General features: G+C 40.4%; 1 protein-coding gene across 6 annotated transcripts in view; it reads left to right on the top strand.

The window, feature by feature from the left end:
* The window catches only part of rasgef1ba (RasGEF domain family, member 1Ba), a 96,098-nt gene extending 69,629 nt beyond the window's left edge, over positions 1-26,469 (top strand). For all 6 annotated transcript variants that reach the window (XM_073065235.1, XM_073065234.1, XM_073065232.1 and 3 more), the window contains 3 exons: positions 6,949-7,072; positions 20,050-20,122; positions 21,672-26,469. In XM_073065235.1, the coding sequence (XP_072921336.1) occupies positions 6,949-7,072; positions 20,050-20,122; positions 21,672-21,696 (222 nt within the window). In that variant the 3' untranslated portion in view covers positions 21,697-26,469. The remainder of the gene's footprint in view (positions 1-6,948; positions 7,073-20,049; positions 20,123-21,671) is intronic.
* The last annotated feature ends 633 nt before the right edge of the window (positions 26,470-27,102 follow it).

Genomic DNA, 27,102 nt, shown 5'->3' with positions numbered 1-27,102 from the left:
CAGGTTCAGTCTGTGGAGTTTGCACGTTCTACTTCTGCCTTTCACCAAATATTCAAATTTCCTTAAAAGGGGGAGTTGCTGGGCATGTGTAAAAGGATAGATTGCAGTGCTACAGGGAAATAAAGTGAGGGCTAAAGAGAGAAAAAAAAGAATTGAGCTGCTGAAATTTGCATTGTCAAGAGGGTCTGAAAGACCTTCTGAGCCGGAACAGATGTTCATCTAGCTTGTGTTGGCCATTCTAATCAGAAACATCAGGCACTAAATTCTATAAAATTTAGTCCAGGACTTACCAAGTAACAAATGGAATTTCATCCCTGGAGGATCACCTCTCAGGTCTTATGCCAAATAATTTTTATAATTATTTTAACTTTAGATATTTCTGTATGCATTAGCTATATTGTTTGTTACTTCAATGTCAGTATATTTTAAATGGCTCCAAATGTCAGAAGTATCTTAAGAAATGATAAAATCAGTGGTAACTTTGACGTGAGATGAAACCATAGCCCAACATTATCCTCCAGCAAATAATGTTAGGGGTATTCTGCAGGCAGCATCTCGGTGGTATACCATGTAATGCCCGGTCATTGCCATCTGACTTCACACAAGTGAAGGCCGTAAGTGTCAAGTAAAGGTAGTAGGCCATATACATGCCCATGATAAAGTCTCCAAACCATTAAAATTGGAATGACCACCACCATCTCAAAAGCAATTAGGGGTGGTTAATAAATGCCAATATCCTGAGAATTAATTATTTGTCTTGAAATTATCTCTGTGATATCATACATCCAATTTTCCCTCAGCTGATATCCTATTAAGGTCCTCTACCATTGTCTTCTACACCACTCTTACGTTTTCTGGTATTCAGGTTTTCTTTGATGTGTCTTTTTCAGTGGCTTTCTCCCGATATTTTAATTACATCTTGTCGTTCATTTTCGAATTACTACTTGAGTAGCTCCTCCTTCAGTCCATCCTTAGGCAGGGAAATCCTGTTCTCTTAATATCGATGTTTTTATCCTGTTGGGCAAGAGAATCGTGTGGTGTCCCTGCTTTACAACAATAAACATTCTTCAAGGCACGTTAAAAGCTCAACATAAATAATTAACCATGAGGTCTTGTAAATAAACCATCAGTACTTTTGAATAAACTTCATACGTCCTTCATTTAAATGCATTTTTGGTCATTACATTCTCCTTCCATTTCAGGTCATCAGTGACCTGTCACTCTCTGTCTGTCAGGTTTTCCCCAACAACAGCTCTTTATTTTATTATCAAAAGCTGGTGCATTTTCTTATTTGCTGAGCTTAGACATAGTCTGATCCACACATATTGAGACTTGATCAAAATGTTGCCCTATCACTGACAACAAGAGCTCCTAAATACATTTTATAAACACGAGAAAATCTGCAGAAATCGAAAGCAACACACACAAAATGCTGGAGGAAATCAGCAGGCCAGGCAGCATCTGTGGAAAAGAGTAAACAGTCAATGTTTCAGGCCAGGACCTTCATCAGGACTTGGATATATTTCATATCTTAGCATATTTTGGAAGGAAACTGTGGGTAAGATGCAGGAGTCACTTTAGAATGCAGATTAGAATCAGTAGTAGAAGATGAAGCAATAGGGGCATTGAGTGCCATCAGAGGTGAAGAAGTTGGAACAGGGCTCTGAAGGAACACAGCCTCAGCAGCTAAGATGAAAATGAAGCATTTCAATAAGAGTTTTGAAATATTAGTAAATGGTGATGCAGGATAGTTAAATTATGAAAATTTCAAATTTGAAAGCAATTTTATGGTAGGTCTGAAAATATGAGACAAATCAGAAAGTTCAAAAATTAAATATGGGAAAACCATCAGGAGAAATATTGAATAAAAGCAAAATGGAATTCAGTCTCATAACTACAAGTTATTTTACTAATTTTAGTAATTTAATAAAATTTGATAGGGAGTAAGTATAGTCTGACATTGCAGTATTTCAGTGGAGTAAGGGAAATGACAGCGGTATGAGAGAGGAGTTGGCCAAAGTAAATTGGAAGGAGATGCTGGCAGAGATGACAGCAGAGCAGCAATGGTGTGAGATTTTGGGAAAATGGGGAAGTGGCAGGATAGATATATTTCAAAAATGAAGAAATACTCAAATGGCAAAATAGTACAACCATGTGCCAGGTGTTGAAAGGTGTGAGGGAAGAGAAGTGAGTGCAATTACTATTACAAGGGAGAAGCTGCTCAAAAAGCTAAAAGGCGTAAGGGTACTTGCGTCAACCAGACCAGATGAACTGCAGCCTAGGGTTCTGAAAGAGTTTGTGGAAGCATTAGAAATAATCTTTCAAGAATCATTGGACTCTGTCATGGTGCTTAAGGACTTGAAATTTGCAAATGTCACTCCACTCTAATAAAGGAGGAAGGTAGCAGAAAGGAAATTATAGATCAGTTAAGCTGAAGATGTTGAAGTCAATTGTTAAGGATGAGGTTATGGAATACTTGGTGACAAAGGACAGGATAGGACAAAATCAGCACAGTTTCCTTAAGGGAAAATCTTGCCTGATGAACCTGTTGGAATTCTTTGAGGAGATTACAAGTAGACTAGATAGAGGGGATGCAGTGGATGTTGTATATTTGGACTTTCAGAAGGCCTTTGACAAGGTGCCACACATGAGGCTGCTTACTAAGTTAACTGCCCATGGTATTACAGGAAAGTTACTGACATGGTTAGAGCATTGGCTGACTGGTAGGAGGCAGTGAATGGGTCTAAAAGGATTATTTTCTATTTGGCTGCCAGTGACTAGTGGTGTTCCGCAGGGTCAGTTATGGAACCGCTTTTTATGCAGTATATCAATAACAGATGATGGAATAGTTGACTTTGTTGCCAAGTTTGCAGATGATACAAAGATTGGTGGAGATGCAGGGAGTGTTGAGGAAACAGGAAGGCTGAAGAAAGTCTTAGACAGATTAGGAGAATGGGCAAGAAGGTGGGAATTGAAATACAGTGTTGGAAAATGCATGGTCATGCACTTTGGTAGTAGAAATAAATGTGCAAACTATTTTTTAAATGGGGAGAAAATTCAAAAATCTGAGATGCAAAATTGGGGGTCCTTGTGCAGAACACCCTAAAGGTTACCTTTCAGGTTGAGTCAATGCTGAGGAAGGCAAATGTAATGTTAGCTTTCTTTTCAAGAGGTCTAGAATACAAGAGCAGGAATGTGATGCTGAGGCTATATAAACACTTGTCAGGTGCTCATCTAAGAAAAATTGTGCTGGCGTTGGAGAGGGTTCATAGGAGGTTCACAAGGGTGATTCCGTGAATGAAAGGGTTATCATGCGAAGAATGTTTGATGGCTCTGGGTCTGTACTCACTAGAATTTAGAAGGACGAGGGAAGCTCTCTTTGAAATCTTTTGAATGTTAAAAGACCTAGACAGAGTAGATGAGGAAAGGATGTTTCCCATGGTGTGGGCATCTAGGTCAAGATGGCACAGTCCCAGGATAGAGGGGCATTCATTTAAAACAGATGTGGAGAAATCTCTTCAGCCAGATCGTGGTGAATTTGTGGAATGTGTTACCACAAGCAGCTGCGGAGGCTTGTCCGTTGGGTGTATTTAAGGCAGAGCTTGATAGGTTCTTGATTGGACATGGCATCAAAGGTTACAGTGAGAAGGCTGGAGAGTGGGGCTGAGGAGGGGAGAAAAAGATGGGCCAAATGACCTATTTCTGCTCCTATGTCTTAGGGTCTTAATGAAGGACAGTGATTGGACTTTGGTGCATAATTTGGTGGAACCCTGGATCACTAGTAACATCAAAGGCCTCCTAAACCAGAAGAAGAGGGCCTTTAAAGATGGTGATCGGTTGGAGCTTAAAAGAGTACAGATAAGGGGGGCAAAGGAGCAGTATAGGAGGAAGCTAGAACAAAAGCTGCAGAAAAAAAGCATGAAGGAGGTGTGGGATGGGATGAAGATCATCACCGGATGCGGTGCAAAGCGGGGGGCGAACATAAGTGGAGATGTGGAGAAAGCGAACCAGCTGAACAACTTCTTCAACAGGTTTGACAGCACAATCTCATCCTCACCGCAGAAATCCACATCAGGCTTACTTCCCTCACAGGAAAATAGCCACTCACAGGAGACCTTGCCCACGCCCAGGATTACGGCTGCACAGGTGGAAGGTCAACTGAGGAAGATCTGTACCAGCAAGGCGGCTGGACCGGATGGAGTTTCCCCACGATTACTGAGGGCCTGTGCGACTGAGCTGGGAGAACCACTACAGCGCATCTTCACATGAGCCTAGAGCAGAGAAGAGTACCCAGACAGTGGAAAACATCCTGTATTGTCCCGGTACCGAAGAAACCACAACCAAAGGAGTTGAATGACTTCAGACCTGTTGCCTTGACGTCGCACGTGATGAAGACCATGGAGCGGCTGATAATACAGAATCTGAGGCCACAAACCAGGCACGCCCAGGATCCTCTTCAGTTTGCGTATAAGGAGAAGGTGGGAGTGGAGGATGCTATCACGTATCTGCTGCACAAATCACTCTCTCACCTAGATGGGGTCAGTTGTGCTGTGAGGATTGCATTCCTTGACTTCTCTAGTGCCTTTAACACCATCCAGCCCAAGATCTTAAGGCACAAACTAACGGAGATGGGAGTAGACTCTCACATGGTGGATTGGATAGTGGACTACTTGACAGATAGACCTCAGTATGTGCAGTTGGGAGACTGTAGGTCTGACACGGTGGTCAGCAGCACAGGAGCGCCGCAGGGAACCGTACTCTCTCCAGTCCTGTTCACCCTGTACACATCAGACTTCCAATATAACTCGGAGTCCTGCCATGTGCAGAAGTTCGCTGATGACACGGCCATAGTGGGGTGTGTCAGGAATGGACAGGAGGAGGAGTATAGGAAACTGATACAGGACTTTGTGATATGGTGCAACTCAAACTACCTGCATCTCAATATCACCAAGACCAAGGAGATGGTGGTGGACTTTAGGAGATCTAGGCCTCATATGGAGCCAGTGATCATTAATGGAGAATGTGTGGAGCAGGTTAAGACCTACAAGTATCTGGGAGTACAGTTAGACGAGAAGCTAGACTGGACTGCCAACACAGATGCCTTGTGCAGGAAGGCACAGAGTCGACTGTACTTCCTTAGAAGGTTGGCGTCATTCAATGTCTGTAGTGAGATGCTGAAGATGTTCTATAGGTCAGTTGTGGAGAGCGCCCTCTTCTTTGTGGTGGCGTGTTGGGGAGGAAGCATTAAGAAGAGGGACGCCTCACGTCTTAATAAGCTGGTAAGGAAGGCGGGCTCTGTCGAGGGCAAAGTACTGGAGAGTTTAACATCGGTAGCTGAGCGAAGGGCGCTGAGTAGGCTACGGTCAATTATGGATAACTCTGAACATCCTCTACATAGCACCATCCAGAGACAGAGAAGCAGTTTCAGTGACAGGTTACTATCGATGCAATGCTCCTCAGACAGGATGAAGAGGTCAATACTCCCCAATGCCATTAGGCTTTACAATTCAACCGCCAGGACTTAAGAACTTTTTAAAAGCTATTATTAATGCTTTTTGAGATAGTGATTTAGATGCATATCATATTTTTTACTGAGTTAAGTATTGTATGTAATTAGTTTTGCTACAACAAGTGTATGGGACATTGGAAAAAAAGTTGAATTTCCCCATGGGGATGAATAAAGTATCTATCTATCTATCTATCTATCTATCTATCTATCTATCTATCTATCTATCTATCTATCTATCTATCTATCTATCTAACATTGAAGACACAAACAAATTGATAGGAAGTGAGAATACTAAGCTGTAAAACCAAAAATTTAATTTATTAAACATTTATAGAAAATGCTAGAGTAAAAGGGCAAGGCTAAAATAAATACTTTAAAAGTGAAAATCAGGCCAATATGTGTAATTCCAAGAACGTGTGAACATGTCAGCTTTGAAAGTTCCACATCCAAGCAGAACAGGTGACATGAGAGATTTTTCTAAAATAGATGAGTTACGTGGCACATTTGATGAAAAAAGTACAAGATAAATAATGTGATGTTGTTTCCCTTGTAGAATAAGAAATTAAGACAGTAGTTAGATAAATGGAGATGCTTAGTATATCTATAGATAGCTCACAGAGCCAGATCTGTTATATTTGAGAGGTTGTTTGCATATTTTTCATGGTTCTCATTTGATGAGGATAAAAGGAATTAATATATGACAGAATTCATTTTGGGGTTGAGTTTTACTCTTTTAAAAAAGGTTACTTACTGGCATAAAAGATGCTGCTGGTGCTGCTTCACAAATAGCTTCTCAGGAAAGCTTCTGGCAAGACATTTGCTACCATTTGTGGGCTCATTTAACACATCTCCGGATTACTGGGTTTGTAAATGCCAATTCAGCAGATTCCACTCCTGTACAAGAGAGACTGAAAGTGTGTGAAGGAGTTACACCTTCTAGTAATAGGTCTGAATGAGCAGTTATTCGTAAATTTTATTTTGACTTTGAAGGAGGCCATTGGGCCCATCAATTTCATGCCTGTTTTCAGAACTATTTTACCAATCACATTCTCCCACTTGTTTTCTGGAACCTATTCTCTCTTACATGCCTATCAGCTCCACTCTGATGTCCTTAAGTCCACCTACCTTATGTCCATTAACATATCAACCACCATGTCATTTGGACTTCTTAAACTGAATCCCTTAAAGAAAGATTGTAAGATAGAAAATGCAATCAGTAATACCAAGATATGTGTATGCTCAGCTATAGGTAACTTACTCACACTGTTCTTTTGTTCGTGGTCCTGACCATTGGTATATTTTTGATCCAAATGCATCACTTTGGTGAATTATTTAATATTTATTGCCAACGAGCATGATTGATGTTCTTGAATCTCCTCCAAGATCATCGTCCCAACGTGGTTTAAAAGGTTTTGATTTAATGCTTCTGCTTCTTTTAGAAATTCTGGGAGCTGGCAAAGCAAGTCAGTGAGTTTATGACTTGGAAGCAGGTGGAATGTCCCTTTGAGCGTGATCGTAAAATCCTTCAGTATCTTCTCACAGCTCCTGTCTTCTCTGAAGATAGTAAGTCGTTAGATACATCTGAAAATGAATTGTGCTGCTAAGTTGATAAAATCCATACATTTTATTGAACACAATGAAAGAGAAAGAACTTCTGGCAAACAGAGATATATAATGAAAATAATTAATTTTCTGTAGGGTTTAGGCCAATCAAAAATATTTCTCTAATGATAATTTATCTACATATGTTATTATTACAACATGTAGATTTTGATGCTGCTTATAAATTTAATGTGTAAAATTCAAATAACATCATTATATAAGCAGCCTTACAATGATTGTAAGCTTATAGTTATATTCGTTCACACTTGAGCGGCTGGTTCTTTTTGCCCATTTCTGATTGTGCTCGAAGGTCAGCTGCCTTCTTGAGCCAGGAGAATGTAAAGGTGTCTTCTCATTATTGTTAGATGAGGAGCCTCAGTCTGATCCGGTGACTGAGAGGGAATGGAAATAATACAATCTGAGGTCATATGAGATAATGGAGGGGATGGATGGCCTGTATCCTTGCTCCCCTTGTCCTTTCAGCATTAAAGGTGCTGGACTTGGGAGGTGCTGTCAAAGGTGCATTTGTGAGTTGCTGAAAGATGACTTGGAATGTCTCACTGATAACCACTCTTGGAAAGGACGATCACAGTTTGATTGAGTTTCTCATGCAAATGGAGGGTACAATAGTTAGATCTAAAACCAGTGTACTATGCCTAAACAATGGACACTACAATGGGATGAGTGAGGATTTGGCTAGTGTAGACTGGGAAAACAGGCTATATGGTGGGATGGTTGAGGAACAGTGGAAGACTTTCAAAGAGATTTTTCATGGTGCTCAACAAAAGTATATTCCAGTTAAAAGCAATGACAGTAAGAGTGGGGAGAGCCCGCCTTGAATAGCTAAGCAAATAAAAGAAGGCATCAAACTAAAAGCTCGTGCATACAAAGTCGCCAAGAGTACTGGGAAACTGGAAGATTGGGAAAACTTTAAAAAGTAAGCAATGAAGAAAGGGAAGATAGATTATGAAAATAAACTAACACAAAATATTAAAAACAAATAGTAATTTTTTTTATAATTATATGAAGTGGAAAAGGGTGGCTAAAGTGAATCTAGGTCCCTGGAAGGATGAGAAGGGGAATTGATATTGGATAATGAGGAAATAGCAGACGCTTTGAATGACTATTTTGTGTCAGTCTTCATGGTGGAGGACATATCTAACATGATAAAGAGAAATGTTATGGACGCGGTGGGAGGTGAGGACCTTTAGCTATCACTAAAGAGGTAGAGTTGAGCAAATTTGTGGACTTGAAGATAGATAAGTCCCCTAGTCCTGATGGAATGCATCTCAGGGTACTGAAAGAAATGGCAGAAGTTATACTAGAGGTGTTTGTGATTACTTACTCTGGGCAAGTCCCAGCAGATTGGAAGACAACAATTGTCATGCCACTGTTTAAAAAATGATGTAGCCAAAAGGCAGATAACTATAGGCCAGTTATCTTAGCATCTCTAGTTGGGAAAATGGTTGAAGCTATCATTAAAGAAGAAATAGCGAGTCATCGATCGATCCATCAGGCAGATGCAGCATGAATTCAGCAAAGGCAGGTCCTGTTTGACAAACTTACTGAGAGTTCTTTGAGGATATAATGAGTGCAGTGGATAGAGGGGAACAGATGGCTATTATTAACTTGGAGTTCCAGAAGGCGTTTGATAAGGTGCCACATAAAAGACTTATCCATAAGATAAGGATGCATAGAGTTGGGAGTGATGTATTAGCATGGATAGAGGATTGGTTAACTAATAGAAAGCAGAGAGTTGGCACACATGGGTGTTACTCTGGTTGGCAATCAGTGGTGAGCAGTGTGCTGCAGGGGTTGGTCCTGGGCCCACAACTTCTCACAATATACATTAACTATCTGGAGGGGGGTACCGAGTGTAATGTATCTGAGTTTGCTGACGACACTAAATTGAGTGGAAAAGCAAATTGTGCAGAAGATACAGAGAGTCTGCAGAGAGATATAGATAGGTTAACTGAGTGGGCAAGGATCTGGCAGATGGAGTACAATGTTGGTAAATGTGAGGTCATCCACTTTGGAAGGAAAAATGGAAGATCAGGTTATTTAAATGGTTAAAAGTTGCAGCATGCTGCTGTGCAGAGGGACTTGGGAGTGCTTATGCATGAATCACTAAGGTTGGTTTTCAGGGGCAGCAGGCTGTCAATAAAGCAAAGGGAATGTTGGCCTTCATTGTGAGAGGAATTGAATTTAATAGCAGAGAGGTCATGCTGCAACTGTACAGGTACTGATGAGGCCGCACCTGGAGTACTACATGTAGTTCTGCTCTCCTTACGTGAGGAAGAAAATACTGGCTTTGGAAATGGTGCAGAGGAGGTTCACTAGGTTGATTCTAGAAATGAGCGGATTAGACTATGAGGAGAGATTGAGTCCCCTGGGATTGTACTCACTGGAATTCAGAAGAATGAGAGGAGATCTGATAGAAACATATAAAATTATGAAAGGGATAGATAAGATAGAGGCGGGAAAGTTGTTTCCACTGATAAGTGAAACTAGAACTAGAGGACATAGCCTCATATTCTGGGGGAGTAGATTTAGGATAGAGATGAGGAGGAATTTCTTTTCCCAGAGACTGGAGAATCTGTGGAATTCTTTGCCCAATGAAGCAGTGGAGGTTACCTAAGTAAATATATTTAAGATAAGGTTTGATAGATTTATGCATAGTAGGGTTAATTAAGGGTTATGGGGAAACGGCAGGTAGATGGAGATGAGTCCATGGTCAGATCAGCCATGATCTTATTGAATGGTGGAGCAGGCTCTACGGGCCAGGTGACCGACTCCTGCTCCTATTTCTTATGTCTGCTGTAACTACAGTGGGTGCTGTATGATACTGTGTTTGAATGTTGCTGTACCCATACTCCCATAAACAAATAGAGAACATTCAATCCATTAGACCATAAAACATAGGAGCAGAATTAGGCAGTTCAGCCCATTGAGTCTGCTGCACTATTCCATCATGGCTGATTTATCATCTCTCTCAACCCTATTCTCCTGCCTTCTCCCAGTAATATTTGACATCCTGACAAATCACGCACCTATTAGCCTCTGCTTTAAATATACCCAAATAACCTGGCCTCCACAGCTGTCTTTGTTAATGAATTCCACAGATTCACTACCCTCTGGCTGAAGAAATTCCTCCTCATCTCTGTTCTAAATGGACATCCTTCTATTCTCAGGCTGTGCCCTCTGGGCCTTGACTCAGCCACTGTAAGAAGCATCCTCTCCAGATCTGCTCCATCTAAGCCTTTATATGTTTGATAGATTTCAATAAGTTTCCTCCCTCATTCTTCTAAACTCCAGTGATTACAGGCCCAGAGCCATCAAGTGCTCTCACGTGTTAACCCTTCCATTCCTGGAATTCCTTAATTATTTATGCCTTTGAATGGTTGGAAGTTTAGTAACATATCATGTTACAGAGTACAAGACTACTTAAATGGTCTTGGATTTACTGTATCTATATGACTGCTGTCAGTAATTTTCCAGTCAGTGGTAATATCATCCCCCTGCATCCCTTCAAAAGCGTTAATAGTCATGAGTTAAATGACAGTAACTCCACTCAGTGCATTGGGGAAGATGGATTCTGTCTTGCTGAAGGTACGTTTTGCAGTTACATATTTCCCAAGCTTGAATATTGGCCCCAGATTTGCTTTGGATAAAACTGAAGAATGTGTGGTCCTCAACATTCTGTATTGAAGTGATGGAGAGAGGCCAGTTGATGAAGTTGCTGAGATGTTTGGATCTGGCACACTGCATTATGAAACTACGGTGATGTCCTGGTGCAGAGATTAACTTCCCACAATTGCAGCCAGTGGGAGCCTTTCCATCTATCCTTTACTCCATGTTACTTCAATTACTCAAGTGTTGCCTACGTGCCAGGGATTTTGCCTCTAGAAGTCAGAGTTTTTATCCATATTTGGGGCAAGTATTAAATACAATCTGGAGCTGAGTATCTCTGGTGGAATTGAAACTGAGATTTAATGAGTAGGAAGTTTGTGAGTTCATCACTTCCAATATTAGACTTCCATTTACTGTGTTGGGAATGGAGAATAGAGTTAGTTTATTATTGTCACATGTACCAAGATATAGTGAGAAGCTTGTCTTGCAAACTATTCAAACAGATCAATTCTTTACATAGTGCATTGAGGGGTCTTTGATTGTGTTGCCTGCTTTACTGAGGCAGTGAGAAATATAGACAGAGTCCATGGAGAGGACTTGCTGAGCTGTGTCACAAATCTGCAGTTTCTCGTGGTCACATCCAGAGCAGTTGCTATATCAAACCATTATAGACAATAGGTGCAGAAGTAGACCATTCGGCCCTTCGAGCCTGCACCGCCATTTTGAGATCATGGCTGATCAACTACTATCAATACCCAGTTCCTGCCTTGTCCCCATATCCCTTGATTCCCCTATCCATAAGATACCTATCTAGCTCCTTCTTGAAAGCATCCAGAGAATTGGCCTGCACTACCTTCCATGGCAGTGCATTCCAGACCCCCACAACTCTCTGGGAGAAGAAGTTTTTCCTTAACTCTGTCCTAAATGACCCACCCCTTATTCTCAAACCATGCCCTCTGGTACTGGACTCTCCCAGCATCTGGAACATATTTCCTGCCTCTATCTTGTCCAATCCCTTAATAATCTTATATGTTTCAATCAGATCCCCTCTCAATCTCCTTAATTCCAGCGTGTACAAGCCCAGTCTCTCTAACCTCTCTGCGTAAGACAGTCCAGACATCCCAGGAATTAACCTCTTGAATCTACGCTGCACTTACTCTACAGCCAAGATGTCCTTCCTTAACCCTGGAGACCAAAACTGTACACAATACTCCAGGTGTGGTCTCACCAGGGCTCTGTACAAATGCAAGAGGATTTCCTTGCTCTTGTACTCAATTCCCTTTGTAATAAAGGCAAACATTCCATTAGCCTTCTTCACTGCCTGCTGCACTTGCTCATTCACCTTCAGTGACTGATAAACAAGGACTCCTAAATCTCTTTGTGTTTCTCCCTTACCTAACTCTACACCGTTCAGATAATAATCTGCCTTCCTGTTCTTACTCCCAAAGTGGATAACCTCACACTTATTCACATTAAACGTCATCTGCCAAGTATCTGCCCACTCACCCAGCCTATCCAAGTCACCCTGAATTCTCCTAACATCATCATCACATGTCACACTGCCACCCAGCTTAGTATCATTAGCAAATTTGCTGATGTTATTTTCAATGCCTTCATCCAAATCGTTGACGTAAATTGTAAACAGCTGTGGTCCCAATACCGAGCCCTGTGGCACCCCACTAGTCACCACCTGCCATTCCGAGAAACACCCATTCACCACTACCCTTTGCTTTCTATCTGCCAACCAGTTTTTTATCCATGTCAATGTCTTCCCCCCGATGCCCTGAGCTTTGATTTTACCCACCAATCTCCTATGTGGGACCTTATCAAATGCCTTCTGAAAATCGAGGTACACTACATCCACTGGATCTCCCCCGTCTAACTTCCTGGTTACATCCTCGAAAAACTCCAACAGATTAGTCAAGCATGATTTACCCTTGGTAAATCCATGCTGGCTCGGCCCAATCCTATCACTGCTATCTAGATATGCCACTATTTCATCATTAATAATGGACTCTAGCATCTTCCCCACCACCGATGTCAGGCTGACAGGTCGATAGTTCTCTGTTTTCTCCCTCCCTCCTTTCTTAAAAAGTGGGATAACATTAGCCATTCTCCAATCCTCAGGAACTGATCCTGAATCTAAGGAACATTGGAAAATGATTACCAATGCATCCGCAATTTCCAGGGCCACCTCCTTTAGTACCCTAGGATGCAGACCATCTGGACCTGGGGATTTGTCAGCCTTCAGTCCCATCAGTCTTCTCATCACCATTTCCTTCCTAATGTCAATCTGTTTCATTTCCTCTGTTACCCTATGTCCTTGGCCCATCCATACATCTGGGAGATTGCTTGTGTCTTCCTTAGTGAAAACAGATCTAAAGTACTCATTAAATTCTTCTGCCATTTCTCTGTTTCCTATAACAATTTCACCCAATTCATTCTTCAAGGGCCCAACATTGTTCTTAACTATCTTCTTTCTCTTCACATACCTAAAAAAGCTTTTGCTATCTTCCTTTATATTCCTGGCTAGCTTGCGTTCGTACCTCATTTTTTCTCCCCGTATTGTCTTTTTAGTTAAGTTCTGTTGTTCCTTAAAAACTTCCCAATCATCTGTCCTCCCACTCACCTTAGCTCTGTCATACTTCCTTTCTTTTAATGCTATGCAATCTCTGACTTCCTTTGTCAACCACTGTGGCCCCTTTCCCCCCTTTGAATTCTTCCTTCTCTGAGGGATGAACTGATTTTGCACCTTGTGCATTATTCCCAAGAATACCTGCCATTGCTGTTCCACTGTCTTTTCTGCTAGGCTATCCGTCCAGTCAACTTTGGCCAGCCCCTCCCTCATGGCTCCATAGTTTCCCCTGTTCAACTGCAACACTGACACCTCCGAGCTGCCCTTATCCTTCTCAAGTTGCAGATAAAAACTTATCATATTATGATCACTACCTCCTAATGGCTCCCTTACTGCAAGATCGCTTATCAAATCCTGTTCATTACATAACACTAAATCCAGAATAGTCTTGTCCCTGGTCGGCTCTCGTACAAGCTGTTCCAAGAACGCATCCCGTAGGCACTCTACAAACTCCCTATCCTGTGGTCCAGCACCAACCTGATTCTCCCAGTTCACCTGCATGTTGAAATCCCCCATAACTACTGCGACATTACCTTTGCCACATGCCAATGTTAACTCCCTGATGCACCATCAATAACTCACTCTGAGACGTAAGAAGCGAGGTATCGGCTTTTATTGACTGGAAGAATGAACAACACTACGTCCTGGGGAATGAGGCTGGGCAACAGGCCTCAGTCGCCTTTATACAGGGGTCTGTGGGAGGAGCCACAGGAGCAGTCCAGACAGGTATATGTAGTTCACCACACTCCCTATTCAACTTGCACCCAATATCCATGCTACTGTTTGGTGGCCTGTAGACAACACCCATTTGCGTCCTTTTGCTCTTACTGTTCCTCAATTATGCATCCAGATAGGATGCTTTCTATGGTGCAATGATGAAAATTAAAAAATTGGAGATATGCCAAATTTCTTTAGCCTCCTAAAGAAGAGGAGGTGTTGTTGAGCGAGCTTTCTCGGCCTTGAGGTCTACATGCTTGGATCAGACAGGCTATTGATGTCCAAATGTTAACTTTCAACTTCACTAACTAAATAATTTTTGAACATATTTTATACGTGATTGCATTTTCAATAAAATTAAATCACATTGCCTTAGATTTCTTCATACCTTTTAACGCTACTCTGCCGCTCAGGTATTTTTATTATATGGCTGAGGGGTGGCACGGTAGCATAGTGGTTAGCAAAACACTTTGCACTACCAGCAACCCGGGTTCAATTCTCACCACCGTCAGAAAGCAGTTTGTGAGTTCTCCCTCTGCCTGTGTGGGTTTCCTCTGTATGCTCCAGTTTCCTCCCACAGACCAAAGGTGTACCAGTTGGTAGATAAATTGTCCTGTGAGTTGGCTAGGATTAAAGCAGGGGTTGTGGTTCGAAGGGCCAGAAGAGCCTATTCTGTGCTTTATATCAATAAATATATAAAAATTGTTCCCAGGCTTGGTAAGTAACTTCCTCTGATTAGTTTATGGCAATTTATTTTAGAAGTGTGTGGTATCCATCAATACTTCAATATGCCTATTAATAGTGTTTACTGGACTTGTCAAGGGACAGAGTTTAAAAAATGTAAGATTCTGCTATTCCATAGTGATGACTGAAATGGATAATGAGTTTATTCTAAGGATGGATATATTGTGAATTGTTCACACATTTATCTTTGAATTCCTTGAACAATGATAGACAGTTAATTTCTCACTGCAAGATACTTTAAAACACCAATATTGCATTTTGATTTCTTTTGGATTATATCATTGCACCTCTGCTCATGTTCAGCACTTTCGTTATATTTGAGGCGCAGATCATAAGCTGCACTGTGTGAGACATTACTCGCGGCAATGATGTAACTTGATTGAATTATAATTGCTCAGGAACAATAATTCTGACAAATTGCACTTAAATGTTTAGTTTCCTGAGGACCATCTATTAAGCATTCATTCTCGTCATGTTTTTGTTATGTTCTGTGCCTCCAGAAAATAATTGAAAGAAAAACAGAGGAGCCAGGATACTTGCCTGCTTAGTTTTTTCCCCTTTGTTAGGTGAAGCACTCGCAAATAAAGAATGTTTAATCAAACAGTTGAGATATACTATATTGCTCGAATTTTGCTGAAATAGTACACTCTTCCCTGCTTAGCTGTGAACTCCAATTCAAAATAGAATGCATCTCAACTCAAATATACGCATTGCTCTCCAGCCATCTTAGATATACAGTATACTACATATTATAATATACTACTATATAGACATCCAGAGCATAGTGCATTTCAAATCATCTGGGATAACATCTTTTCTGAAGGGGAGGTGGGGGTGGAGGTGGTCACTCTGCTTGCAGGTAAGACTTAGAAACATAGAAAACCTACAGCACTATACAGGCCCTTCAGCCCACAAAGCTGTGCTGAACATGTCCTTACCTTAGAAATTACCTAGGGTTGCCCATAGCCCTCTATTTTTCTAAGCTCCATGTACCTGTCCAGGAGTCTCTTAAAAGACCGTATGGTATCAGCCTCCACCGCCGTTGCCGGCAGCCCCTTCCACCACTCTGCGTAAAAAAACTTGCCCCTGACATCTCCTCTGTACCTACTTCCAAGCACCTTAAAACTGTGCCCTCTCATGCTAGCCATTTCAGCCCTGGGAAAAAGCCTCTGGCTATCCACACAATCAATGAATTCTGTATATGCACAGTCAGATGACAATAAACTTGAACTTCAAGTTGACCTAATCCAAGGTTTTTATCAGTTTCCTAAAACGAAAACACACAAACATACTAATATAATTGCTTTCCATAATTAAATATGATCATGTTACTCCCATTTTATAATAATGCTTTTGTCCCACTTGAACCAGTGGTATCAATAGCTTGCAATTAATTTGTGTTGTGCAGAAAACACAACTTGATAGTTAGGATTAATAAAATTAAAAATATATCTTTTATTTAGCATTTTTAGAAGTCATGAATATATTACACAAGGCAACACGAGTGAATCTGCAGATGCTGGAAATAAATAAAAACACAAAATGCTGGCAGAACTCAGCAGGCCAGACAGCATCTATGGGAGGTAGTGATCACTACCTCCTCCCATAGATGCTGTCTGGCCTGCTGAGTTCTGCCAGCATTTTGTGTGAATATATTACACAAATTGGAATAAGCTCCAGTTAGTTTAATTATCTGTTCATATCCTGAGCACAGAAATTAAGGCTGCCAATAGTGAGATTGTAACTTCTTAAATGCAATGATATGTTAAAATGAGAAAGCAATTCAGTGATATAGTACTAAGAATTTTCCCACTAAAAATATCAAGTAATAACTTCAAAAACAGAGGAATAATATTTAATTGGATTGGCTGGTAGTTGCTGGAAGTATCCTGATTTACATCTGTGAATGTCATAATGTTTAATCGTTTCCTAAATCAGATGATTTTTAAGCAATAAAACATGGTCCCTTTATTGGATTCTAAGAGGGAAGCTGAACCACAGCCGCAGCCTGAGTTGAGATATATCTCCTGCTGCCTTTGAATTTCAAATTGTAACAAAAGAGATTAAAAAGAGTAACTTTCTCAATTATACAAAACTGTCAGATTGAAACTGTATGTCTGCTGAACGTCTGTAACAAGGCTGGGCAAATAAGGCCATTGAGTGTTACCTGTTTTGTCTCCTTTTTATGATCAAAAATACCATGTTTCACGCAGCTGGATTCTCCCCTCCCCCGATTTGTCTTTGTTTTAACTGAGCAGTTACCTAGGAGTATATTGACCTAAGAGTTGTTGAGACGGAATCTTATCAAGATTAAGATTTCAAGCTCCAGATTTGGAAGCAATCTTCCAGGCTGACTTGAGTGTTTACTCAAGTGACTGACATAATATGACAAGTTATTGCTGGGATACAAGTCAAAAGGAGAAAGAACAGGCCCAAAGGAGAGACCGTTACGGAGGGGTAGGAAATGTTGAGGAAACAGGAAGGCTGCAGAAGGACTTAACAGATTAGGAGAATGGGCAAGAGAGTGGCAAGTGAAATACAATGTTGGAAAATGCATTGTCATGCACTTTGGCAGTAGAAATAAATGTGCAGACTATTTTCTAAATGGGGAGAAAATCCAAAAATCTGATGTGGCAAGGGGCTTGGGAGTCCTTGTGCAGAACACCCTAAAGGTTAACTTGCAGGTAGAGTCAGTGATAAGGACTCTAATGTTAGCATTCATTTCAAGAAGAGATTACAAGAGCAGGGATTTGATGCTGAGGCTTTATAAGGCACAAGTGAGGCCTCACCTTGAGTATTGTGAACAGTTTTGGGCTCCTCATCTAAGAAAAGATGTGCTGGCATTGAAGAGGGTTCAGGGGAGATTCACAAGGATGATTCCCGAAATGAAAGGTTATCATATGAGGAACGTTTGATGGCTCTGGGTCTGTACTTGCTGGAATTTAGAAGGATGAGGGGGGATCTCACTGAAACCCTTCAAATGTTGAAAGGCCTAGACAGAGTAGATGTGGGGGAGTCATGGACAAGAGGGCACAGCCTCAGGATAGAGGGACACCCATTTAAGACAGAGATGCGGAGAAATTTCTTTTACCAGAGGGTGGTGAATTTGTAGAATTTATTACCGCAGTTAGCTGTGGTGGCCGGGTCGTTGGCAGCGCTTGATAGGCTCTTGATTGGACATGGCATCAAAGGTTAAGAGGAGAAGGCCAGGGATTGGGGTTGAATAGCAAAAAAAAGGATCAGCCATGATTGAATGGCAGAGCAGACTCAATGGGCCAAATGGCCTAATTTTGCTAGTATGCCTTCTGGTCTTATTAATTGGCATTTAACAGTGAATCTATAACACTTTAAAATATAGGAACCGAGTAAGGCCATTCAGCCCATTCAGTCTATTTGCACAGCCATTCAATCATGGCTACCCATTTTACTGTCTTCTCTCGTAACCCTTAACCCCCTTACCATTTAAGAATCTATCAGTCTCTGTCTTGAATATGCCCAATGACTTGCCTCCACAGCACTCTGTGACAGCAAATCACAGATTTTCCACCTCCTCATCTCAGTTTTAAAGGAGTGTCCTATTTCGAGGCTGTGTGCTCATCCTAGACATTCCTACTAATAGAAACGTCCTCTCCACATCCATTCTAATGAGTCCTTTCAGTATCTGATAGGTTGCAATGAGATTCCCCTCATCCTTTTGGACTCCACTGAGTACAGACCCAGAGTTATCAAACACTACTCATACATCAAGCCTTTCTTTTCTCGGATCTATCTTGTGCCCTGCTCTAGACTATCCCAAGGGCCAGCACATCCTTCCTTAGATATGTGGCCCAATGTTGTCCACAGTGTTCCAAACACAGTCTGACCAACACCTAATGAAACCTCCGCAGTACATTTTTAAGTTCCAGTCCTCTTGACATTGCATTTCTCCTTCTGGTGAACAAATTTGCCCTCCCCACTTCCTGTATTCTGCACTCTGGCCTTTAACTTCTCACCTGCCTGTTACTTCCCCATGGGTCCCCTCACTCCTATAGTCCATTCTCCTCTCCTATCAGATTCTTTCTTCTCCAGCCCTGGAGTTTTCCTATGCTCCTGTCTTCACCTTCCAACTAGCTTCTTTCCCCTCCCCTCCCCACCTTTTTATTCTGGCATCTTCCCCTTTCTTTCTCAGACCTGAAGAAATGCCTTGGTGTGAAACATTGACTCTTCATTTCCATAGATGCTGCTGAGTTCCTCCAGCATCTTGTGTGTGTTGCTTTGGATTTCCAGCATCTGCAGAATTTCTCATGTCAGTGATTGACATTGCATTTGTCTTCTGTGCTGCTGTCTAAAATCCTCCCCGAATCGCACCTGGAATCAGTGCTTTGATGGGCTGTGAGCATCATCGCAAGTGTGGATCTGCACAGTAACAGCTGGCAGCTTGACAGCAAGTCTCCTTTCTTCAGACTGTGCTGTAGGGTGATGAAAGTCTATAAAATATTGTTCTTGTTTTCTAATCATCTCTTTCAATAGAGCTCACAGGGAGATCTATCCAGCCAAGAGCCCACAGAACCAGGTTTCTTAAATTAAAAGCTTGGAAGACCTTTCTGGAGATTTGTGATAGATTGATCTGTGGAAAGGTTGGATTAAATGAAATGGAAAAGAAGGGTTGCAGGTTGAAGAGTTGCACTGGCACAGATATCAGAGCCAAACGCACATCTTCTGCTGTTAGTCTGTTACAAGATACCCAGCATAGAGATGGTCCTTGTGCCCATCAGCTAAGCAGTATTTATTTACACCAATCCCAAAGTAATCCCATGTTGTTTTCCCGACATTCTTCAAAGCACAAAGTAAATTTTATTATCTACTTTATATGTCATCATATACAACCCTGAGATTTTTTTTTGTGGGCATACTCAACAAATCTATTGAATAGCAACTATAACAGGATCAATGAAAGATCAGAGTGCAAATGCAAATACAAATCGATAGCAATAAATAACAAGAGTATGAGATAAAGAGTCCTTGAAAGTGAGTCTGTAGGTTGAGGGAACATGTCAATGGTAGGGCAAATGAAATTGAGTGTAGTTATCCTCTGTTTGTTCAAGAGCCTGATGGTTGAGGGGTAGGAACTGTTCTTGAACCTGGTGGAATGAGCCCTGAGGCTCTTGTACAAAGTATTGGATTATGACAATCACAATAATATAATGCTGTGTCTTCTTCTTTTATTCCTTAGCACTTTACTTGGCATCCTATGAAAGTGAAAGCCCAGAGAATCATGTTGAAAAGGAGAGGTGGAAGACTCTGAGGTAAACATCAAAACTCTAATCCTCATGAGCAAGTTAATACACAGTAATCCATATACTTAAAACACTAAATAATTATATTTTTCATTTCATATGCTTTTGTTTGAGGATCAATGGGATAAGCATGGTTTGATCTATTAGTGACTGTAAGCTTTCATATTAATTCTCCATTGAACTTCTGCTAAACCATAACAGATGCTTGAGACTGGAAAAACAAAAGAAAGCAAAGGGAAATTCTGTAATTGCTTTAAAAATGGCATGAACCCACACTCATCCCTTTATAAAAAGTGGTGGGCAGTGGAACTTCTGTGAAGGATTCTTGCCCTGACCCATTTGAGGGCAGGTTCGCCTGCAAGACAGGTGGTGACAGGACTTCCTCAGGAGCACAGATATTAGGATTAATAATAGCACAAGTAGAGGTCTGATGATTGATTATTTAAATTAGCCTCATACCTATTCTGAAATTCACTGTGTGGTAAGTGTTTTAACATTAAAATAAATTTAGCTCGTACTTTGCAATTTCAAGATATGATATTTATCTAGCCTCTGAAGTGCATGACAACATAACTGACAAGCAATGGTGGGTTTTGAGGAGGATGGTGATTGAGAGTGGGGTGAAGGGAGGATAGCAGGGAAGCAGGTGCAGAATTTTGGAGGAAATATCATAGTATTGATCTTGGGAGGCAAAGGCTTAGCAAGCAAATTTGGAGCAAATACGTTATTAGATAGACAAGAGTCCAGAAATGGAGCAACGTCATTATACTGGATGAGATGGCAGATGGGGAGGAGCAAGATTCTGGATAAATATGGAAACCATGAGAACGGGAATTTAATTACCGGATAGTGCGAGAAGGACTGGGTAAAAGGGCATGAAATACAACTCAGAATTACGGATGATCTGAAGTTTGTGGGAAATGAGAGTTGAGAGACTGAGCAGGATTGCATGAATTGGCCAGCTTAATGCCTAGGAGGGCCATTGTAGTTTACATATGTTGGGCATTCAGTAATCAGTGGTTTGGAAGTAATTGAAGTAATAATTCAACCGAGAAAGGTCTTTGAATGATATGATTATTCTGCCATGATTTTTGTCATAAAACTTAAAATTGATAGTACTGGAAATAACTTGCAAAATGTGTAGCTTGGGTGGTTGATGGTTGGGTTGAGTTGCTTTCCAATCTTGGCAATTTACTCAGTCTGATTTTGATCCTTGATCATATTTGTAAGCCGATGCGATCAAAATTCTAGACAACAACACATGACGTTTGCCACACAGTCAATTGGCGATGAGATTTCCTTGCCGCATCACAACTGAGTTTAGAAATTATGTCGATTCAGCTGATTGAAAAGTATATAAAAGTCAAACATTTGGAGGACACACCACAATCAACAGCACATTGACAATGTCTCCTCGCTTGGTGATGAAACATTCGCAAGTAAATTGCCAAGAGCAGAGAACAACTTAAGCCAACCATAGTACTTTTTTCCATTTTCCTCTTTTACTAATTCGTTGCTTATGTATGCGCTTGAAGTAATGTATTTCTTTTCCTTTCAGATCAACACTTCTAACTAGGGTTTAGCCCAGACATAAAATACTTTATAATGGGCCACAAATGAACGATGCTTTGCAATAACTGACCTTCAAGAGCAAGAGACTTGGACATCAGTGGAGTAGAATTCATGCACTAAGAACAATGAATCTCAATGAGAGTAAAACATAAATAGACACCAGTTTCACTGGTCACTGAACTATATGTGAATGTGTGTTTTTGTTTTGGTCCTGCTTGATGCTGGCAAATTCATTGCCAGTTGAAGGTCATTTAACTTGTGTTGTGGATTGATCCTCGGCATTTGCAGCTGGTTATTCTCTGCTGTTTCAGATAGAACCTCAGAACTAGGTGCTGGTCTCCACCTGGCCTTATAAATATTGGGATTAAAATGAACTCTGAATGGCTGCTGGTCAGTATAATGGAAAAAATACTAATATAATAATGTTCATGACAATGTTCGCACATTTACGTTACTGGAATGCAATAGATTTGTATGATATGGCAAGCTAGTTAAATCCATGAGCAAATCATTTACATAGAACATAATGTAAATATTTTATGTTTAAGTGTGAGTTACTAGGTAGGTTTTAAGATACTCCAGAGATTTGAGGTAACATTGAGAATGGAAATGTTAGAATGTTATTTTCATATTTGTAAGAATTTTAAAAAAACATTTTAAGTCTTTTATAATATGTTTAGTAATCACCACATACTTAAATATTGACACAAAGACAACAACATTTTGTACAGGGATACTTGCAAATTCATTGATAAAACTGCAACCCATCACTTAACCTGCAGAATTCAACATTCTGTGAGTTGCATCAGCATTAGGATTGTAGAATATCCTACATTGGAAGACTATATCCTATATCCATGACTTGCTTGCAGTAACTGTAAGCATTTAGAAATATTTATTCTAGATCTATTACGAAAGACACATGAACTATTTAAAGGAAAACAGAAGAACATAGCTCCAAGAAGTTAAAGTGCCAGTGATTCACTAATGGAGCTGTCAATATAATATATTTGTTTCTATAAAGCATGTGAATGATGGCTGAATTTTGTAAGTTTCTTTTTCCTGCCATTAATTTTTTTTAAGAAGCAATCATAATATTGTGGTTAACTTATCTGTATATATCTTTTGTGTACATCATAATGTACTTTAAATGCTTAGAATGCTTAGAAGGGAATTTAAAAGAAATGTGGTGGAGATTTTGTAAATTATGGATCTTCTTTTACCATGCAAGATTAATTTCATACTAAGTTTTGGCATTGTTCAATCTTCAAATTACTGATGCATTAGAGATGAAATTCTAGTCATGCATTACCAGTTCAACAGTGTTATGCAGCAGATGTGTTATGTGTCAGCAAGTATTAGTGAATCTATCTATGCAAGTTCAATATTTCTGTGCATCACAATAGTGGAATCAAAGATCAAATGGCAGCATTACAACTATGTAGCAGGAATGATTACCATTCCACCCTTGGAAGTTTTCATGTTTTATTGTTTTACAACACTGAACCACAGTGGATTTAATTTGTTTCTTTCTGGACACTGATCAACAGAAAAAGTGAAAATAGATCTCCACAAAGTGACCTAAATTAATTACAAATATAAAACACAAAATAATTGATTGCTTAAGTATTCACCCCCTTCAAGTCAGTATTTAGTAGATGCATCTTTGGTAGCGATTACAGCCTTGAGTCTGTGCAGATAGGTTTCTATCAGCTTTGCACATCTGGACACTGCAATTTTTCCCCATTCTTCTTTACAAAACTGCTCAAGCTCTGGCAGATAGCATGAGGCTTGTGAGTGAACTTTCCTTTTCAAGGCCAGACACAAATTCTCAACCAGATTGAGGCCTGTACTCTGACTTGGCCACTCCAGGACATTATCTTTGTTGCTTTTAAGCCATTCCTCTGTAGCTCTATGCTTGGGGTCATTGTCTTGCTGGAAAACAAATCTTCTCCCAAGTTGCAGTTCTCTTGCAGACTGCATCAGGTTTTCCTTCAGGATTTCCCTGTATTTTGCTGCATTCATTTTACCGTCTACCTTCATAAGCCTTCCAGTGTTTGTTGCAGTGAAGCATCCCTACAGCGTGATGCATCCACCACCATACTTCATGGGTTTTTGATAATGCATGGTTTTTATGCCAAACATAGCATTTAGTCTGATGGCCAAAAAGCTCGATTTTGGTTTCATCAGACCATAGAACCTTCTTCCAGCTGATTTCAGAGTTCCCCTGTATGCCTTCGGGCAAACTCTAGCCTGGATTTCTTGTGGGTTTTTTCCAACAGTGACTTTCTCTTTGCCACTCTCCCATAAAGCTGTGACTGGTGAAGCACCTGGGAAATAGTTGTTGTTTGCAAAGTCTCTCCCATCTCAGCCACTGAAGCTTGTAACTCCTCCAGAGTTGTCATAGGTCGCTTGGTGGTCTCCCTCACTAGTCCCCTTCTTGTATGGTCACTCAGTTTTTGAGGATGCCCTGCTCTAGGCAAATTAATATTTCTTGATGATTGCCTTAACTGTACTCCAAGGGATTTTTGGTGACTTGGAAATGTTCTTGTATCCATCTCCTGACTTGTGCATTTCAATAACCCTTTTCCAGAGCTGTTTGAAGTGTTCCTTTGTCTTCATGGTGTAGTTTATGCCGGGGTGCTGATACACCAGCCATTGGACTTTACAGATACAGGTGTGTGTTTACTACAATCATCTGAAACACTTTGAATGCACACAGGTGATTTCCATTTAACTAATCATGTGATTTCTAAAACCAATTGGCTGCACCAGTGGCGATATAATGTGTTGTACTAAAGGAGGTGAATACTTGAGCAATCAATTATTTTGTGTTTTATATTCGTAATTAATTTAGATCACTTTGCACTTTTCACTTTGACATGAAAAAATCTTTTCTATTGATCAGTGTCAAAAAAAGCCAAATTAAATCCACTGTGATTCGATGTTGTAAAACAATAAAACATGAAAACTTATGCAGGGGTTGAATACTTTTTTTATAGATACTGTATAGGGATGAAACACTGCACCTTCAAACACACGAGATGGGAGAACCTCCACAGAGATTTGCTCAATGGTGTTGTTGATCTTTTGTGAGTAGTGCATAGAGAGAGATACTTACACTCTAATTACATTAGATAAATATGGTAAATATTTATAAATGTGTGGAAAATAATCTGAGTTTATGCTGAATTGATCACATATTATATTTACTGCAGGAGAAAACAGGTAATGCTGACACAAAATGCAAAACTGAATTAACTTGAACTGAAGTGATTTTGGGTTTAGCAGTGAATCCTCAAGTAAATTACGGTATACCATGTTCTGCGCTGAAATGTGTCAGTGTGAATCACAGTGCTTAGATGGAATTTTGCTTGTTTTTAAAAAAAATCATGATTCCTGAAGTGGAAAGAGCATATGAGGTAGCACGAGTTCAGTATCTACCCGCTATGATCCACTTAGTCTTGCTGGTTCAGAGTGTCTTGTTAGACTGGTAATAACAAAGAAGTGTGAATTTTGTTTACAGCTGGTATGTTTTTATTTGAAATGGTATTTACCCAAGCTTATACATTAGAGAATGGAGAACAAAGTAGCATATACAAGCTGGCCTGTGGTTGTTTGGTGAGATGGGATATATGCCTTTATGCCTGAATAATCCAAGGAAGAGGCTGAAAACCACCCATACAAAAAAAATTTGAATTATAAATTTATTCTTATTTCTCACCAAAGCCATCTGAGCCCTCCGTCAGTCAGAGTTGACCAGTCTAGATACACAAGCCTGGGCAGTACGATACGGAGAGCGTGCAGTTGTCCATATAGCAAACTCCCCCTCTTCAAGCCACTGATGAACCAAAGGGAACGGCAGAGGCCGATACAGTTTGGTACTAGCAGCGTGGCAGGAGTTGCCAGTCAGCATTGAACTCAGTGTAGGACTGCCTTAGGGACTCCAGCTCCCGTGGGGTTACTACGGAAGGGTTCCTCACGAGTGGGTATAGCCAAAAGGCAGCAGAGGTTTGAGATAAGTTTTTTCCTTCTCCTAGATGAGTTGCCAACCATGGCTGATGAGCCCCATCTGCCCGAAGCGACTGGTTTTAAGGCGCCTTTAACCCACCTTTACTCCTTCTCCTGTCAGTAGAAAAGGTTCCACTGGGCTTAGTAGCTAAGCCACATGTGAAGGCCAGGAGCTGGACTTGGTTGTCAAAGACTATTTGAGGTACACGCCACTGGGAGTATTTAATAGGTAGTGGGGGCTTGTCCCCATTACCACCCCCAGCTATAACAACCCTAAGGAACCACCAAAACTAGGGAAGCCACATTTAATTCTGAAGTGATTTTGGGAATGCAAATTTTGGATTTGCAGAAAGTAAAGATTGATGTGTTTGCGAGCATAATTTATGCACAGGTCAACCAGTGCTCCAAACTGGATTTTTTTTATTTCAAGAAGAGTTTTGAGATGCCCAGCTTTCAGAAATCAGTTTTAATAAAAGAAACTTACATGTTTGTTTTTGGGATCTATGGTTTGTTAGCACACTTTTCTTGACTATCACCAAATACCAACTCACTTCAAGAAGATTTTTCTATAAACTTAGCTACATATTAAAAATCCTGTAATGAATGTTCATTTGCTACTCATGCTGTTAATTGTCTAATTATGCAGAGATGTCTCACATGCAAGGATGCCCATGTTCTGCTTGGAGAGATGTTGAAAATAGAGGGAACAGCAGTATGTCTACAGGACATAGTTGTGAAAAAAATGAAATAAATAATTGATAGAATTTTACTCAGTTTTCATGGTCCTGCATGTTTTTTTGAAGCATAATACATCTGAACACAATGAGCTTGATGAACTGTTATTATTCAGCAGCTTCTGGCGGAGTCTTACTCCTTCACCAACTTTATGGAAACATTCCTTGTTGAGAGAATAGCTATAGAAGTGCGTGGAATAATGTATAATTCTTGTAGCCTCTTGATACACATCCACTAAATCTAGCAGAAAATATTATGGCTTATTCTGTCGATGGGAATTAAATATTTTTTGTTTTTGTTTAATTTATCTCTGAATCCATTCCTTACTTCCCACTTCAATTATTTCTGTACTTGATTTCCAATTGACTAGCTTATGCTAACTGAGCTTACCTGCTTTGCTTGCCTTATTAGGGTTAGTAGCAATGACAATGTATGATTGATCGAGATATATGGCTGCTTAGCCTGAGACAGCAGATAACAGGCTCTCCGTTGAGTCCACTTCGCCTATTGGCAGATTGGGACACCCAATGCCAAATCCCAAAGAGCAACTGCAAGCATATTGGACAGTTGTGCAATGAGAGAGAAAATCCAATTTGTTAATGGATTGAAAGCCCCAAATTTCCATCAAAAGCTAAAACTAGTATTAAGAAAATACTGCAGTACTATGGAAG

The sequence above is a fragment of the Hemitrygon akajei genome, chromosome 13 (assembly GCF_048418815.1).
Source record: "Hemitrygon akajei chromosome 13, sHemAka1.3, whole genome shotgun sequence".
Classification (NCBI taxonomy): domain Eukaryota; kingdom Metazoa; phylum Chordata; class Chondrichthyes; order Myliobatiformes; family Dasyatidae; genus Hemitrygon; species Hemitrygon akajei.
The sequence above is the reverse complement of the archived record's forward strand: the minus strand, read 5'-3'. Positions and strand labels throughout refer to the sequence as shown.